We start from the raw sequence: 18,914 nt of genomic DNA, 5'->3' as shown, positions 1-18,914 counted from the left end.
CATTCCTCTCGACTGTTTTCTTCGTGAAGCTCCAGATTCAGCTGCTGCAATGCAGGCGAAAATGATAGACACTTGCAAAAAACGTGGAAATGGAGTTAGTGAGATTGTGTTAATGTGTCATTTACTGAGCAGGAGTTATCTCTTTGTTTCTCCGGTGGGTTGGCAGGAAGTGAGCCCGCTGGAGAACTCGATTAGCAGAATCTTTCTCAGTACTTCTCACCTCCCCTGGTGTCCCAGCTTTGGCCCTCTCAATGTTTAGAAGCGCGGTCAGACACCTCCTGTTTCTTAGCACGGGGAATGTTTATGCTTGAAAGGCTGGGGTCCTGGGATGGGGAAACAGGAAGCTCTCATCATCTTGGCATGATCAGTCCGAGGTACGGGTGATTTTTTTTTTCCTCTTTTGGAAAGAGTGCTTTGTCTTTGCAAGGGACTGGCAGGGTTGTTGTTTGGTGTACTACCTTGCTAAATACTTGACTTGAAAGGTTGAATTTTCCAAGAATTCTCGTGGCAATGAGGCTGAGACTTGAGCCAAGCTCTCTTTTCAAGGAAATCCAAGGTGCTATTTATTTTGGCATGCAGCCTGCTCTGGGATGAAATACCACATTTTTATTATTGCAGAATAAAAAGAGGGTTGAAGAGAACAAAAGTACAGACCAGGTTTGTTTCAAGACTAAGTAAGGGAAGGTCTCTTTATATTTGGATTTGAGGTTAGAAATGAGCTTGAAAATGGCATCACTGAAGGAGTAAGTGTGGAGAGGAGAGAGTGTGGGTAAATGTTGCAGGAGTGGGGCCGACCTGGGGAAACCCATGCTCCCGGGCACTGAGGGTGGACCCGGCTGGAACCGTTTCCAGCCTGGCCTGGGAGTTGCACGTGAACTATCATCACTGTCTGCCAAGTAACCGCTTCTTTGCTGGATTTTAAATGGTCAGCCTTGGTCCTCACCTCCTCACTGCCCCATATGCTTGGAAAGGCACAGGGGAATGATGGAGTCACACAAGCTATCCTGCTCCTAATTAACTGGGTCACTTTGGATGGGCCCCACATGGACTCTTTGTGCCTTAATTTCCTCATTTGTAACTTGGACATGTTCCCGTTTCCTAGGATTGCTTGTATGAGGGTGAAATGAGAAATTATACCCCGTGGCTGATTCCCAGTGTAAGTGCTTAGCTCATGTTAATTTCTTTCTATGGGTTTCATTTGAAGACAGTCTTGTTCCTTTTGTTTTGTTCATTTAAGAACCATGGACTGAGTGTCTGTCATGAGTTAGACACTGGGAGTTGGGGGTGACACGGGAACGAGACTTGCAAGAATTCTGACCTACACGAGCTTACGGACTAGTAGGAGAGGAGCTAGAGAGAAAGTAAGCTATGTATGCCCAAAACATCTAGCATATGGTGAGGTCTGGAGAGAGGTTGGTCCCTAACTCCACCACCCCGGCATAGAACAAAAACAAATGAAAAGTAACATCATAACATGAGGTATTTAAAGGTCCTGAACACTGGGGATACAACCTAACAGAATAGGTAAGAAATGGCTTTATGGTCGGGTGTAGTGGCTCACTCCTGTAATCGCAGCACTTTGGGAGGCTGAGGCAGGTGGATCACCTGAGGTCAGGAACTCGAGACTAGCCTGGCCAACATGGTGAAACCCCATTTCTACTAAAAATACAAAATTAGCTGGGCATGGTGGCGCTTGCCTGTAGCTACTCAGGAGGTTGAGGCAGGAGAATTGCTTGAATCCGGAGGTGGAGGTTGCAATAAGCTGAGATTGCACCATTGCACTCCAGCCTGGGTGACAGTGAGACTCCATCTAAAAAAAAAAAAAAGAAGAAAGAAAAGAAATGGCTTTATGCCAAAACTTTAAATGCTCTGGAGAGTTGCAAAATTCCATTTTAAAAGGGAACTATGTCCCATACACTATTTTCATACTCTGTTGTATAGCAAACATGGTAGCATGCATGTATTGATACGGCGGTTATTTTTGCCTAATCTAACCACGTCGAGCATCTGCCCACTGGAAGGAAACTCTTAGCTAAGCTCCAAGATATCTAGCTGGGGCTAGAAGTGGTGACTCGTGCACATGATAGAGCCCTCCTTCCTTCCTGTATTATGAACCCTTTAGAGAGAAAAGTTGACGAACCCTCTCCTTTGAAAGTTGGGGTGTCAGCTCCACTTAATTTCTATAGCATTGAAATGATTAATTTTAGTGAAAACTAGTCTAGGAGAAATCGTAGAGGTCTCTACAGAGTTCTTTTTAATGAAATTTGACCTAATGTGTGCTGAAAAATTCTTTAAAGTCATATGATCTGATACAAGACGGGCTGAATTCCCAATTCTAACCAATTCAATAGGCTGGGCGTGCTATTGAAGTCCCTGTGCTGACGATGAGAGTTTGTGTAGCCAAAAGTCCAGCTGTACCCCCTGGTGGCCGCCTCCCCTGCAGTTAGGAGCTGTGTTGCTTGGTGTCCAGCCTTGGAGAAGCAGAGCTCTCCTTTGGCCCAGGAGGCTTTACAAGAGAGCAGTTCTCTTCTAAGCCCAGAGGCTTTCTGTGTATACTATGGGAGAGGCAGAGAAGCACCAGTCAGAAGAATTTCCCCTCACAAGGGGAGCTAGGGATCAGTCATAGTGTCAGGGAACTGGGCTGACTTATGGGTGGACAAAGGTTTGCAAATCACTTTTCTTCCCAATCCAGGCTTGGAGTTGGCTAGACTTGAGGGCAAATCCTGCTGCAACACTTGCTTATGTGACATGAGCAGCCCTGTCAACCCTCTCAGCCTCAGTCTCTCTCCCTGAAAAATGGGAATAATAATAATCCTCTTTGCGTGAAGATTGCATGAGATAATTAATGAATGCATGTACTCACAGCTATGCGTGTTGCTCAGTAATATTATAGGGGTGAGAGGGAGGGGGAGCGGGAGCAGGAGAGGCTTCGATGGTGGAGATGAAGGGCCAAGCTTAGGGTTTGCCACCTCACTCTTCTTCTGCAAGCTTTCCCTGCTGCTGCCTCCTGCGTGCCTGCATTGCCTGCTGCAGACTGCAGAGCTGGGGTGGTGAGAGAGGCAGCATCGTCCTCTGCCTGGGAGCGTTCTCTTTATAACAAAGGCCAGCCTCCCTCACCCCAGGTTAGAAGCTTCCACACCTCTCCACTGTCTGCCTTGGCGGCCACTCTCAGCCTCCTCAGGACCATCTACACTCTCAGCTCCCTTGTCCCTAACTTCTCTAGCTCTTTGCTTCCCCAGATCAGCCCCACAGGATGTGCTGGTGCACTGCTTGCTGCCCTGAGGTACACAAGGTACTCAGTGTGCCAATCCTTCTGCAAGGAGTGTCTCTGCTTCTAGAAAACATGCCTGCCCTTTGGGGCTCCATCCACTTGTACAGGGCAAGGCCCCGCTGGCAGCTGCTTGGCACACGGGCTTGAGGGGATGAGGCAGAAATAGCACTCGCAGGAAGAAGTGATGCTGAACTTCCTGGTGGGCAAACTTTGACATTTCCCTCTTATTTGACAGGCCTCACGTTTCCCAGTCCTTTTCTCCAGTTACTTGTTTGTCCCCCTTTTTCCATCCTTGTTTTCTGGGCACCACCCATCATCCTTTTCTTTCGCTCTCAGTTTCCCCCAGTCCTTCCCTCATCACTGGTTCACTTTCCTGGTCTGGAGTTCGTTGTCAAGCACATTGGAATTCCTAAAACAACCCTGCTTCCACTGCTGCGGTGTCACAGATAATTCACTATTCTGATGTATGTGGCGTTACCATCATAAAAAGCCAATTTCCTGGGTGATTTATTGTGATGGGGGCAGGAGCTAGGATGTTTACCATTTGAAGAAAGAGTCCTGGGAACAGATTAAAACTTTGGGGAGAATTTATGGTCAAACCTCAAGGCACACTAATTCAGAGCCAGGGCAATATTCTGCTTGAATAGTTTACCCATGTCTTCAGGCCACCCAGGTTGAACTTCCCCTGTTCCACCCATGGTTAGAAATCACCTCTAAGTATCAGCTCCCTGTCAGTACTTGCAATTATCTCATCTCTGTCTTCTGTCTGATTGACATGTCACATATCATTTACAGGTACCCTGATTCCAGCTTTTTCTCAAAATGGACTATATGTCTCTTCCCAGGATGGAGATAGGTAGATTTCAACTCTTGAGATTACAGAAAGAGCCCTGTGCTGGTATCAGAAGCCTGGGTCTGATACTAGCACCTTCACGAATATTCTGAGAAACCTAAGAGCAATGAACTCCTCAGCCTCAGTTTCCTCATCTACCAAGTGAGATGACTGGACCGAATACTTCCTTTCGTGTCAGCTATTGCTCATATTCCATGAAGAAACACCCAGCATTGGGCTCTAGAAATGTGTACAGGTTTTTAATCTTCCTCCTTGGAAGGGCTGTGGGCTCATGAGCACCCTGGGAGAAAGGCAGGAATGAGTGATACTTTCTTTAGGGCTGTGTTTCCCCAATACTGATTCAAACTCTAATAAGACTTACCACTTCTATATCCTCCTTTCTTCCAGAACTCTCCAACAAGTTTTACAGACTCATCGGATGAAGAGTACCTGAGACACTGAGGGTCGGCGCTCGAAAGATGGAGAAGACAGATGGTAGGCAGGCTGCTTTGTAGGGCCTGGTTTAAGATAAGCACTTGTGCTGGGAAAGAATTGTTGCCATAAATCCTGGAAATAGCCTAGGAAAGGCCTGCAGGAGATGTCCCCTAAACAGGGAGTGCTGGTAGGCTCAAAGCATGTATTTCAGATTTCATATATCTCCAGCTCTAGCCAAGGAAAGAAGCACAATATGGTAAAAGAGCCTCCATTCATACCTAAGTGATTCTTCAAGTCATTTAATGTCTTTGATCCTCAATCCTCCCATGTATCAGTTAGCTTCACTGTGTAACAAACAGCCCAACAATTTAGTGACTTAAAGACACTATTTCTCAGAAGATTATGTGGGTTAGCAGGGCCATTATTCTGGTCTAGGCTGGTGTGGCTGATCTTTTCTAGGTTCATTCATATGTCCATGGGCTTCTGGGTGATTTGGCTGGGCCTGGATGGCTTAGAATGGCCACATTCACATACTTGAGGTATCAGTAATGACTTGGCCATGTGCCACTCATCATCCAGGAGGTTGAGTGGGGCTTGTTCACACGGTGGCAGACGAGTTCAAGCACAACACAAGAACAGACTGACTCCAATGTGCAGATAATGTTCCAATCTCTGCATACGTCATATTGCTGTTGACCAGTGGCCAACATAAGTCATAAGGCCACATCTAGCATCAGTGCAGTAAGGGAGTACCCCAAGGGTCAGATATTACTGTGGCTATCTTTGAGAACAGTTGACCACACCTTATCTATAAACAGGTATTAATACTATTTCATAGGGTTGGTAAAGAACTAGATGACATAGTCTGGGTGCAGTGGCTCATGCCTATAATCTCAGCACTTTGGGAGGCTGAGGTGGGCAGATCACAAGGTCAGGAGTTCAAGACCAGCCTGGCCAATATAGTGAAACCCCGTCTCTACTAAAAATATAAAAATTAGGCTGGGCGCGGTGGCTCAGGCCTGTAATCACAGCACTTTGGGAGGTCGAGGCGGGTGGATCATGAGGTCAAGAGATCGAGACCATCCTGGTCAACATGGTGAAACCCCATCTCTACTAAAAATATAAAAAATTAGCTGGGCATAGTGGCACGTGCCTGTAATCCCAGCTACTCAGGAGGCTGAGGCAGGAGAATTGCCTGAACCCAGGAGATGGAGGTTGTGGTGAGCCGAGATCGCGCCATTGCACTCCAGCCTGGGTAACAAGAGCAAAACTCCATCTCAAAAAAATAAAAAAATAAATATATATATATATATTATCCAGGGTGGTGGTGCATACCTGTAGTCCCAGCTACTCGGGAGACTAAGGTAGGAGTATCACTTGAACCTGGGAGGTGGAGTTTGCAGTGAGCAAAGAGCACACCACTGCTCTCCAGCCTGAGCAACAGAGCAAGATTCCGTCTCAAAAAAAAAGAACTAAATGACATAATGCATGGAAAGTTGTTGAGTAACGACTACCTAGCACAGTGAATGTCTGAATGTTCCCCTCTTCCTGTCCCCAGGAAACTTGCTGAAGGCCACAGTCTAGACCCCGATCTCCTGACTTCTAATGAAATGTGTTTTTCTTTTTTTGTTTTGAGATGGAGTCTCACTCTGTTGTCACCCAGGCTGGAGTGCAGTAGTGCAATCTCGACTCACTGCAACCTCTGCCTCCCAGGATCAAGCAATTCTCCTGCCTCAGTCTCCTGAGTAGCTGGGACTACATGCGCCCACCACCATGCCCGGTTAGTTTTTGTATTTTTAGTAGAGATGGGGTTTCACCATATTGATCAGGCTGGTCTTGAACTCCTGACCTTGTGATCCACCCACCTCGGCCTCCCAAAGTGCAGGCATTACAGCTGTGAGCCACCGCGCCTGGCCATGACATGTTTTTTCTAGATCACCAAATATCAAGAAACAGAGAGACTCTAATTCCCCTTGAATGACATGGCCCTTCACCCGCACAGTACTTAGGGACCTGACATCAGCTCTCGCCCTGCCTCTTCTTTTCTTCCAAATGCAGTTCCCATATATTTCAATAGTCGCCTGTCTCCCCAGAGAGCTGCCTTTACAGTGCATCCCTGGCAGTGGTCCCACAGAATACCGGCTCATCCCCTCAATGCCCTGGGGGCCTGTCACCCCAGCTGCCTCTCAGTCCCTGCTCAGCTCCCTGGGGAGAGGACTGCTGTCCATGTGATCACCCATATGAGCAAAAGAAAGGCTCCTTCCTTTCAGCCACATGGATCTTCCAGAACAGGGACAAGCTTTCCCAAGGAGAAGGCTTCCCTCCCTATCTTGGCCTGTGGAAGAGTTTCATTTCACTTGCCTTCTTTCCGGCTTTATTTTCGGCCACTTTCTCTCCAGTTTCTGTTTTTCCCATTTACTTCAGAGGCTTTTGAACTCCTCTTTCTCATTTTAAATGCCTCCTGTTGGTTCACGCATCTGCTTTACTTCACTTGTCCCTTCAGATAATTACCATGATTCTCCCTCCTTACTTTATCCCCTTCAAGGCCCCCTTTCTCCTGTCTGTGTAACTCTGGAACGGTGTTTGTAGGTCCTATACGAGGGTCTAGTGATCTGGCGTGCTTTTAAGCAAGACTCTGTAGGGAATTCCAGGTAGTCCCGAGCCTCCTCTGTCTTTTTTTTCTTCTTCCCAGACTCATTTTCACACTTTCTCCAGCATTATTTTCCTGGACTGTCGTGCCCTCTTGAGCTGTAGTTCTAACACAGGAGACAGCATGTGCTCGGTGAATCCTCCCCTGCCGCATTTGGAACCAGCCCACGCTTGCTGCTAGGGTCCTTCATTGAGTGCCTGCTCGGGGCCATGTTCTCCAGTGCATTCATGCTGATAATGACAACTCTGTAAGTTAGGTGTTATTATCTCCACTTTACAAATAGAAAAGTTGAGGCAGAGGGAAATGAAACAATTTGCCCAGAGTCACCCAAGTAGGAGGTGATAGCCAGGATTCAAATGCGGCGTTTGGCCATGCGTTGGTTTATTTGATCTGAATTTCATTTTAAACAGAGACAGGCCCTCCCAACTGATTCTCACCCTGGCCCAATGCCTGGAATTCTGAGCTCCCTCATACCTGTCACCAGGTAGGATGAATAGGAGCAGAGCTGCATGTGAGCATGGTCTCTCAGCGAATCAGTTCCAACTCCCTCGTCAAAGCCCAACAAAGTGATGGGAGAAAGAGAAGGAAAGCAGAGTGGCAGGTGGTAGGGCAGCATGATGAATCACTGTGTGTGTGTGTGTGTGTGTGTGCATGTGTGCACATGTGCACGCACTAAGGAAAGCACCTATTAAACCTGCTATTAAACCTGTTATCCTTGGTGGCTGCTCAGCCTCACTTGCCCTCCTCTCCCTTGTGGAAGATTCTGCCTTTGAATCTGCTGTTTCTTATTTGTTGCTATGATTGTATTTGTGCTCTGGACCTGCGCCCAGAGGCCATTGGGCAAATCAGTGCATTTCTAGTGAATTGAGGCAATAAGCAGATAAATAATGCAGCCTCTCCTTTAGGAGAGCTCTTTGCCTTCTAGGTCATAAATCTGCTCTCTACTTAACTTTAGATAAATATCTCTTCTCTGTTTGGCCTGTCCTTATAACCCAGGGGGCTGTTGAGTGGACCAGTAGATCTGAGAGTATAGCCAAGCACAACTTGGAAAACTAACGGAGAGCAATACAAGATATTGCTCTTATTTAATGAAACTGCCAGTGTGTTTCTCTGGGGGGAGGTGGAAGGGTGGGGGGAGCAAGTTGGTTAAAAAAAATTGTGTGGTTAAATGGGAGCTTATTTGGAGTTGTTTGGGTACTAGAGGAACATTTATTCCTTTTCTGCCTGAAGTCCAAATATCTGCCAGAGAAGCTCTGGAAGCCAACAGAGAACATCCTGTGGGTCAGCACCAATGCTTGTTCTCTTCTCTCCTGCAGTCGTGACATAATTACCCTCAGGCCTGTGGCTTTACTTGGCTTTGATGGGTGCTGGACTCAATGGTGTTCATGTTTGTGGTTCAGCCTTCATGTGTCTAGTTGGTGTCATTTCATTCTTTGGAGATAACCGCACTTCCCTAAGCACAGAGGGCCATGTAGCAAGCATGTGGCATCGGGCAGAAGAAAGAAAAATAAGGCAGGCAAGTAGAAAGAGCTCAGCCCCAATCTGTCATTACAGACTGCCATGCTATGAGGAAGCCCAAAGAGCCCCACAGAGAGGTCAAGTGGAGGGAGGGAAGGAAATGCCCAGCCAACTCCAAGTAGTTCCAGCCATCCTAGAAGGTGGACTTCTTACATGGTAGCTGGCTTCCCACTGAGTGAGCCAGCTTAGGAAAAAGCCATCTGAAAATGTGCCCCAGGAAATACCATCATTTGCCACTTTGCTTAACCTGTCCCTTTCCCTCCATTACCTTGAGCTTCTCCCACCTTGACCATGTCAGCCACCTCCCAACTGATCTTGGGGCCTCTGGTTTGCCTTTTTCTGAATCCTCGGCAAGATGCTCTCTTTGAAATCACATTCAACCAAGTCACTCCCTTGTTTAAAACCCTTCCGTGACTCCCATGACCTAGAGAGTAAAGTCAAAGCTTGTTAGCGTGCATACAAGTTGTTCCATGTATGTTGCTGTCCTTTCCAATCTTATCTCTCTCTATCATGTTTTAAGTACTGGGCATATCAGCTGCATTTATAGAACTTTGAAATACTGTGTAATTTCACCATCTATCCCTTTGTACATTCTCTGGGGAGAGCTAGAATGTCTGTCTTGGCTGTCTATTGCTGCATAACAAATCATCCCAAAACTTGATGGCTTAACACAAGAATCTATTATTAACCCAGGCTCAGTTCATGATTCTCACTCTGGGTCACTCCTGTAGCTGAAGTCAGATGATGGCTAAGGACTTTTTTACTCGTTTGTGGCATCCAGGCTAGGATGACTGGAACTGCTTGGGGCTGGTTAGGCATTTTCTTCCCTCTCTCCACTTGACCTCTCTGTGGGGCTGTTTGGGCTTCCTCACAGCATGGCAGTCTCAGGGAGGGTGGACTTCTTACATGGCAGCTGGCTTCCCAATGAGTGTGCATTCTAAGAGACCCAGGAGAAAGCTATGGGGCTTCTTATGACCTAGCCTTCAGTATCTCTGGTTTTAAGGGTAGTAGGCCCTAGGTTCAAAATGACATGAGCATCTACCATATCCTTTTGGTTAAAGCAGTCCCAGGCCAGCCCAGATTCAAAGACCTGGAAATGTGGACTCCACCTTTAAATATAAGATTGGCTTGCTTGCCCAAAGGGGTAGGAATTGGTGGTGGTCATCTTGAAGATAAACTGCCACAATGTTTTTCACTCTCTTGTTCTCCTGGCAAGTCCCTGTTTGTTCATTTATCACCCAGTTGTATGTCACTTTTGTGTGAAGTCGTCCCTCTCCTACCTAGGAAAACTGGTTTCCAAGTCCAAGAAAATAATTTGAAGAAATTAGCAAAATAAGTCAGGGAAGAAGCCAAGCGCATGCATCTGTTACTGTCCTTATCTCACTGCGTTGTGTTTGTTCATGTCTCTCCTGCTTCACCACAAATCCTGTGAAGGCAGAGTCTAAACCTGACTCATTTTGGTATCCTTGGGATCTAGCTTAGCACATAGGTGCTCAATAAATGGATGGTTGAGGCAAGTGAATTGAATCACAGCTATTTTGAACCTAGGGCCTACTACCCTTAAAACCAAGCAATCAGCCAGTTACAACACATTTGTGGAGACCCAGCAGTGAGTCAGGTAAGTCAGTTTCCATTGTGGGGCTTCCATTGTCTATATTTTGGGCTTCCACAAAGATAAACTGAATGTTTGTCATGTGTGAGGCATTGTGCCAAGCACTTTATTATGAATTAACTAGTTCTCACAATAATCTTATTTTACTTATTATGATTCCCACTTTACATATGATGAGACCCAGAAGGCTAAGTAACTTCCCCAAGATCACACAGCAGAGATCTAGACCAGATCCAGAATCTGTATTCGGAACCTCTGTACTCTTCATTCGTGTTCTCCCCTGAGCTCAATATTTCAGAGCCTGTTTAGCAGAATGTCACAGAGGTAATTAGGGTGTCACATGAGGATCATCAAAGAAACAAAGACTAACCTGAAGAAGAGGTTACTTGGCAACAAGCCCCTATGGATGCAAATAGTTGAAGGACTGACTTGTTCCCAGTGTCCTCTGTTGGAGTCAACAGGTAGACACTGCAGGAGCTGGAACCTTGGTGTGATGGAGAACTTTCTCATCATGATGGCCTCCCAGGGGATGGGTTGCCCTGAAAAGTCAAGTTCCATTCTTCTTGGAGGATGAATACCAGTGTCCCTTTTGACATCAGTTAGCCCTTTTACCTTACCACCTTTTATCCAGTCTGTGAAAAATGCAGTATTTTTGTTTCTCTCTTTTCTCATTGAGTTCCTGGCCAAAGGAGGTATTTTCTTACTTGGCACGGGTTTTTGAAAGTGGATTTCGTGTTTGCTAAGCACTAGGCAAGTTTTCAGGTGCAAAAAGCGTAGGCCGGGCCTGATTACTCGCCCCTGTTCTCTCTGATCTGTGCGTACCTGAGGCGCAGGCATCTGCACAAGCTTAAATAATGTAAAAGGCATAACTCACTGATACCTCCGGCTTCAGCGGGATTTACTACCAATTTGAGTCATGCAAGTTAGTTTTTTCTGCAGATTTCTTTTTTACTGCTGATCCACTTGTGTATCTCATCCTTTAAAACCTTCCATATCCATAATTGCCAGTTAGTACCCCAATCTGGCAAATGCCTGGCCACTCCAGTTCAGCAATTAGATGATTCAAACCCAGAAAAGCAGCATGAGACCATTTTGTTTTGCCGGTCTGCAGACAGATTCCCCAGTAGTAACCGAGATGACATACTGCAAATTGGAAACCATTCCCTCTCCCTGTTTCCTTGCAGACATTGGCTAAGTACACATTGATTTAATAAGATGATTTCCCAATACAGCCGAAAAGACTGAGCATCTCAGCATAATTTAGAAGCCAGAGCATCTAGAAGTCTCATGTGGTAGTGTTAAGTTAAAATCAGAGATATTAGACCTCATCGCCCTGTAATTCTTAATTAACTTTGTGCTTTTTTCTTTTTTTTAACTTGTCGTATGTCTCCCAGCCAAAGACCAGTCCTCTCAGGGGGACGAAGAGAAAGAGCCTCCGAAGAGCCACCCCTATTCTGTGGAGACCCCGTATGGTTTTCATTTAGACCTGGACTTCCTCAAGTATGTGGATGACATCGAGAAGGGAAACACCATCAAAAGAATTCCTATCCACAGAAGGGCCAAGCAGGCCAAGTTTAGCACTTTGCCCCGAAACTTCAGCCTTCCTGACAGCGGGGCTCGCGCCTCTGTGGCTCCGCTCCCCCACAACTGGTCCCCAGTGGTGTCAAGGAAGCCATCATGTGGGACACAGGAACAGACCCAGTCACTGCCGCTTGGTAATGCCCCCCAGGCCTCAACCAGCGCGAGTGAGGTGAGCTACCACAGGAGGGCCCTGTTGGCAGAGGCCACCAGGCAGTTGGAGGCTGCTGAACCAGAGGACGCCGAGCTCATCCCTGGGAGTGGACGGCCCCAGCTGTTGAGAGCCTCCAGCATGCCCGCCACGCTGCTGCACAGCAGGGCTTCTGAGGAGCCAGGTCTCAGCCCGGGGCCCCCTGCCCCTCCTCCCCTTCCTCCCCTTCAGAGTGAAGGCAGTGTCTGCGATGGCACCTTTGGCCCCACAGAAGGACTGGCAGGTTTTCAGAGCTCCAGCCCACAAGCACCAACTCGGATTCCAGAGCTGGTCCAGAAGGGAGCTGAGCCTCCAGAGGGCATGGTGAAGGCTCCAAATCACCTCCCTCTCCCAGGCCCTTCTTCCTCATTCCAGAACGCACTTGTAGTTCTAGAGGATAAGGAAGACGAACACAAAGCCAGAGAAGCAGGGGGGGTGTTCACCCCTGGCTCCCCCACACCAAGCCCTCCACCTCTGCCATCACCCATCCCTGAGAATGAGCTCCTCCTGGAAGAAATCGAGCTCAACATCAGCGAGATTCCACCCCCACCCCCTGTGGAGGTGGACGTGAGAAGCATTGGCATCAGGGTAACGGAGGAAAGCCTGGGCCTTGCCAGAGTGGATCCGGGCAGCATCTCCATCCTGAAACAGCAGGTCTCGGCCCTGGAGGGAGAGTTGTCTGGGAGAACCAAGGAACTGGCACAGGTCAGAGCTGCCCTCCAGCAGCAGGAAGAGGAAATCAAGGCTAGGGAGCAAAGAATTCGAGAGCTGGAGTGCACCATAGACCAGCTGGAAGGACAGCTTCACCAAGAGAATGCCAAAGACACTCAGGACCAGGTGGACGCCATGGTGAACACGGACCCTGTCCATGGACCCTTGACCAGGGAGTCGTGTGACAAGAGCATTGAGGTCAACCTTCTAGGCAGCATGGAGTCTGAAAGCTGGGGGCACCGAGGAGAGGAGAATGGCCTCCTATGGGGGCCAGGCAGTCACAAACAAGGGGACCAGAGCCCAGCAGGACATATGCTTCCACCCCTGCTGTCACTGCCACAGGGACCCGAGCAGGTCCACACCCACTCTGTACATAGCTTCCTCTCCACTGAACTCAGGATTGAGGAAGCAGACTCTGAGCAGGAAGGAGGCCCTCAGGGAGAAGTCAGGGGAGCAGGGGGCTCTCCGTGGAGCAGTGACAGAAAGACTCCCCCAGCAGGGAGGGAAGAGGCCAGTTCCGAGCTCCCAGGGAAGGAGCACTCGGGAAGGCCACCAAGCTCGCCAACGGATGCCACTATTGGGCAGTACGTGAAGAAGATCCAGGAGCTCCTTCAGGAGCAGTGGAACTGCCTGGAGCACGGGTACCCCGAGCTGGCCAGCGCCATCAAGCAGCCGGCCTCCAAGCTCAGCAGCATCCAGAGCCAGCTGCTGAGTTCCCTCAACCTGCTGCTGTCAGCCTACTCGGCCCAGGCTCCGCAACCCAAGGAGCCCCCGGCCTCCTCCTCCTCCCCGCCGATGGGTAAATACAGCCAATACAGGGGCCTGAGACAGGGAACCATTTCTCTTTCACATAATGAGGCAGAGGGAACAAGGTTTCCAATTACATGAATGTATTTTTAAAAATATTTTAGCAGCCAGGACAGTGGCTCACACCTGTAATCCCAGCACTTTGGGAAGCTGAGGTGGGCGGATCACCTGAGCTCAGGAGTTTGAGACCAGCCTGGCCAACATGGTGAAACCCCATCTCTACTAAAAATACAAAAATTAGCTGGCTGTGGTGGCAGGTGCCTGTAATCCCAGCTACTTGGGAAGCTCAGGCAGGAGAATCGCTTGAACCCTGGAGATGGAGGCTGCAGTGAGCTGAGATTGCACCACTGCACTCCAGCCTGGGCAACAGGGAAAGACTCCATCTCAAAAAAAAGAAGAGTTTAGCACCTCCGGGAACCCAGTGGAATAAAAACTGATGTGTGTGACAGTGGAGGCTCAGGACCTCTACTCTTACCTTTGCTCTAAGGTTGGGTATGACTGTGGGATCACTGCCTATAGCTATATAGATAGCAAGGGGCACAAAGATGCCAGCTAGGGAGGGCAAATGGGAGTTGAAATCCAGCCCACACTCCATTTGCCAAGCCTTGCGCTGCAGCACTGCATTCACCTAGAGGAGCTGTTCTCATTTGCACTGTGCAAAGGCAGTGTGTGGGGCCAAGACTAGCCCTGCTGCGTGGGCTCCAAACCTCGGCCTCCCTTCATTGTTTCCTTTTGCATTCTATGTTTCTCTCTGGTTCTTACACAGTAGAGGTTTTCTCTAGCCTGGTTTTGGAGGAACTTATATTGATATTTGGTATAGTTCACTGAATATTTTCTCAGCGTGTGTGGTGTGTGTGTGTGTGCGTGTGTGTGTGTGTGTACAGGGGTAGGCGACTGAGTGCTGCTCACATATGGAAATGGGCCCTTTGGCTGAGCAGCACTTCCTCTTGTAACAGATCAAACCCTCTTCACTGCTGGGAAAAGTGGAACCACATTTTGCTTTGCCGGGCATGCGAGACCGCTTCCTGCCACAAATCACATTTCGGCGGCTTTCTCAGTGTTTCAGCGCCGGTTCTAGTCTTGCCCATTGGGAACCGCCTCCTGTCCTGTTGTGCACATGCAAGATCTGTGTCCTTGCTCGTGTGTATGCTGTGAGCCTGGTGTCACCACCCCGATAACCCTAGTGTCAGCATACACTTGTGAGCCAGGAAGGACCACTGAGGTGCGCTTGAGCAGAAGTGGGGGCTGAACCATGAGTCCTGAGGCCTCAGTTCTGCTCCTGCACTGCCATTCACTGAGCAAGTCTGTGCCTGAGATCTCCCAGCTGTAAGACAGGGACAGCAATGGCACCTACCCCACATGGTTCTTCGACCATACCTAGAGGGGTGTTATTAACAGAGACAGTTCTCCTGACATTGAGCAGAAAGCAAGGCTCCCCCAGGAGGTCCCCAAAACATCAGTTTACATGATCTGGTTCCCTGTCCCTCCTTACCTCTCCACACACCTGCAGCTCTCCGTGTCCCCTCAAAGCAATATCCTGGTTTTGCTACATTCCCAGGCATCCCAAGATCATTCTAACCTGTGATGTTGTGTCTGCCTAGAGATCTCCCCGTCGACCAGCATTAAATCCATAATGAAAAAGAAAGACTATGGCTTCCGTGCAGGAGGTAATGGGACCAAAAAGAACCTTCAGTTTGTTGGGGTTAACGGTGGGTAAGCATCGCCTGTGAAGCTCAGAGCACCTTTCTCGCTACCTCTTCTGCTATTGTCCTTTGCGCTCTCTTTTCCTAAGGGGAGGCATCTGGTTTTCATTCCTCTTCAAGGGAATTAATTTCAGTGGCCCTTTAAAACTCCGTCTCCGGTTTGCATGTGTTTGGCTTCTCGCCAGCTGCGGTGGTCTGTTGGAACCTCTGTTTTTAATATGTCCTGGCTTTGGTCTTCCCCAGGGCCAAGACTCCAGGTGGCTTCTGGGAGTTTTGAGGGAATACGGGCCCTTAGAGGAAGGCATTTAACCTGAACCGTAAAACTGAAACTAGTACAAACTCTGTTAATTTGTGGAACTTCAAATTTCATCCATTTAATTTTTTTCTTTCTTTAACTTCCTGCAAGCCAAACCCAAGTGTTTGGGGATGAAGAAAAACAACCAGATTATTGACTCAGAACATGAGCAAAACCTTATATATTCTAGAGAACTGAATATTTGATTTAGAGTATTTTCTAAGTCAGTCATTCAACAAACATGTATTAAATGCCAACAGTGAGCTCAGCGGCGGAGATTAAAAAGTCAAATAAATAATGGTCCCTGCCTTTAGCTCACAGATAAGAGAAGTAGTAAAGATGAAATGCTGAGGTGCTGAGATAAATTCTGTTAGGTGAGAAAGCACAGGATGCTGTGGAAGCCCAAACTGTGAAGGCTGCCCAGAGAGGTTGGAATCCCTGCTAATTTGAGTCACACCAGAAAGGAAGACATTAGATGCCCACAGGGGAAATGTCAGAAATTATGAACTGGGGCCGGACGTGGTGGCTCATGCTGGTAAGCTCAGCACTTTGGGAGGCCAAGGTAGATGGATCACCTGAGGCCAGGAGTTCAAGATCAGCCTGGCCAACATGGTGAAACCCCATCTCTACTAAAAATACAAAAATTGGCTGGCTGTGGTGGCTCACGCCTGTAATCCCAGAAGTTTGGGAGGCTGAGGCGGATGGATTAGGGGTCAGGAGTTCGAGACCAGCCTGGCCACCATAGTGAAACTTTATCTCTACCAAAATTACAAAAAATGAGCTGGGCATGGTGGCAGGTGCCTATAATTCCAGATACTCAGGAGGCTGAAGCAGGAGAATCACTTGAACCTGGGAGACAGGGTTGCAGTGAGCCGAGATTGTGCCACTGCACTCCAGCTCGGGGGACAGTGCAAGACTATGTCTCAAAAAAAAAAAGCCAGGCATGGAGGTGCCCACCTGCAGTCCCAGTCCCAACTACTCGGGAGGCTGAGGCAGGAGAATCACTTGAACCCTGGGAGGTAGAGGTTGCAGTGAGCCAAGATCACACCACTGCATTCCATCCTGAACGACAGAACAAGACTCTCTCTCAAAAAAAAAAAAAAGAAAAAAGACAAGAAATGATGAAGTGGGTGTCACAGGAGAGTTGCTGTTCCCACTTTCACTAACATCTGACCCAGGATTTTGTGCTTTCACAGTTCATGTACAGAAAAGGCGAATCAGCCTCATCTCAAAGCCTAGTGTAGGTCATGTATCTCCCCAGCTTAAATGCCCTCAACGGTCCCTACTCTGCACCCAAACCTGGAAGAGCCAAATCATGGCTTTGCCCAGCCTTAGGCCCTGCCGCCGTCGTCCCTTCCCTCCCTCCAACAGGCTGAGCTCGGGCCCTTGGCTGTTTTCCTGTTAAAGGCCTCCTCTCCTGGATAGTCCTCAGTATTTGTTACTCTAGTGCAGTGATTCTGAGCCTTGGTTGCAGGCTGGAAACACCGGGGAGCTTTTAAAACATCCTAGTGTCTGGGTCCTTTAATTAGTCTGGGTGCAGTCCACATACTGGGAATTCTAAACACCCTCAAATGATTCTAATGTAACCACCAAGGTTAGAAACTTCTGCTCTAATTAAAGTAGCCATCCCTCCCTTTAGAAGGAAGTAGGCAACCTTCTATCCCGTGGCTCTTCTTTATTTTATTATTACATACATCTGAATGTAATATTTGTTTACATGTTCATTTTCTGCCTCTCCGTGCTGGAATATAAGCTCCACTGGGGCAGGGACTTTGGTGTAGGATTTAGAGCTGTGCCTGGGCCATAGTAGGTGCTCAGTAAATTCCTGCTGAATGAATAAGTGAACTTCCAGGCAAAGTTTTTATGGAATCTGTTCTAAGATGAGCATTGCTTGGTAAATGTAATATGCCCTCTACTCTCTTAATCACAAATGGGAAAGGTTGTTCCATGCATAATAGAGGAAGAAATATCTGGGATTTAAGTGAGACAGAATGCATGCACACCAGGAAGCAGATGGGGTTTGCAAATCCATTGGGCATAGTGACTTTATGTAGAGGCCACCATTCAGAGAAGGGTCCTTAGGGGGTTCAGTGGAGGCCATGGCCACCAGTCCCTGTGACTGTGTTCAGTGGCCCAAGAGCCTGAAATCATTTACCACCAGTATTCTCCATCAGGGGTCTCCTGTTGAGCATCAGTAGCAGAGTCAATACATCTTCCAGAACTTTCCTCCATGGTCTCTGGTCTGCCAACTCAGTAGAGTCACTTATAATTGAACATAAGGGTCACTACCAGGAAAGAGGACTGCGAGTCACATGGCCCGTGCTCTCCCTTTTGCTGCTTTAAGCGATAGTTCAAACAGACTGCGGCCAAGACAGGTAGATGCTGTGTTGGGATATCCCACAGAGTGCTGAAAGTAGGCGCAGAGGAGTTCATGCCTTGCCAGGTGCAAGCTGGGCTGGCGCAGGCTCAAGGGAGGTCTCATTCTCACCCAGAGATGTGAAGATTTGTCAGGCAACTTGGTGAACTCAGGTAGGAGGTGGGGCCTGGAGTTGGGCCCCTCTCTGGACCTAACATTAAGATTCCACAAGCAGATGCTTTCATGAGAACCTTGGGTGGCCCATCTGGATCACCTGAATGCATCAGCCAATGAGGGGGCAAGCTGCTTGTAGGTTTGCTGCAGTGAGCACAGTTCATTATTTTGACAATGAGCACAGTTAACTGAGTCTCTCCAAATAGCCTCCCCAGAGCCCTTTACTGCATGTCTTTCTGACACTGAGATTTCTGGGAGTCTGTCATCCTGCCCGCAGGTGTAGAGAGTGGGGTAGGAGATTAGCAAGCTTCAGAGTGTTCCCCAGGCCCACCCAGCTCTCACTGGTGTTGGCACAGGCACTGGGCAGGAAAGACAGGATCATGTGACCTCTGTCTCCTTCCCCAGGTATGAGACCACCTCGAGTGAGGAGACCAGCGGTGAGGACAGCTCCCCAGAGGACTTGTCTGACAGTGAGGCTGAGAAGAAGTGTGACGGCCCAGACCACAGGCATGTCAAAGATGCCCACCTCACCTGCGAGGCTGGGCAGGGCATCCCCGAGGTTTCCCGCTATGCCACCCAGGAAAGTGGGCCTGGGGAAGAGGTCCCCCACTCCAAGGCTGAGAGGTGAGCAAATGGACACAAACAGGGGCACTTATTCCTCTGAAAAAGGGCAAGGGCATATATCCATCCCTTCATGCAATCATTTGTTCATTCATGTACCCATCCCTTCACCCATGTTGTTTAAGTCTCTTTTTCATGCCCACACTGTGCAGATGTGCCTC

The 18,914-nt window shown here is 48.3% G+C and overlaps 1 protein-coding gene across 5 annotated transcripts in view; it reads left to right on the top strand.

The window, feature by feature from the left end:
• Positions 1-18,914, top strand: part of KANK4 (KN motif and ankyrin repeat domains 4) — a 94,532-nt gene that overhangs the window by 40,662 nt on the left and 34,956 nt on the right. For all 5 annotated transcript variants that reach the window (XM_009001370.5, XM_054236348.2, XM_054236347.2 and 2 more), the window contains exons 2-5: positions 4,512-4,598; positions 11,713-13,596; positions 15,206-15,317; positions 18,538-18,756. In XM_009001370.5, coding sequence (XP_008999618.3) covers positions 4,583-4,598; positions 11,713-13,596; positions 15,206-15,317; positions 18,538-18,756 — 2,231 coding nt within the window. In that variant the 5' untranslated portion in view covers positions 4,512-4,582. The remainder of the gene's footprint in view (positions 1-4,511; positions 4,599-11,712; positions 13,597-15,205; positions 15,318-18,537; positions 18,757-18,914) is intronic.

Source organism: Callithrix jacchus, chromosome 7 (genome assembly GCF_049354715.1).
Source record: "Callithrix jacchus isolate 240 chromosome 7, calJac240_pri, whole genome shotgun sequence".
In the NCBI taxonomy this organism is placed as follows: domain Eukaryota; kingdom Metazoa; phylum Chordata; class Mammalia; order Primates; family Cebidae; genus Callithrix; species Callithrix jacchus.
Note: the sequence above shows the minus strand (reverse complement) of the source record. Positions and strands in the feature narration are given on the sequence as shown.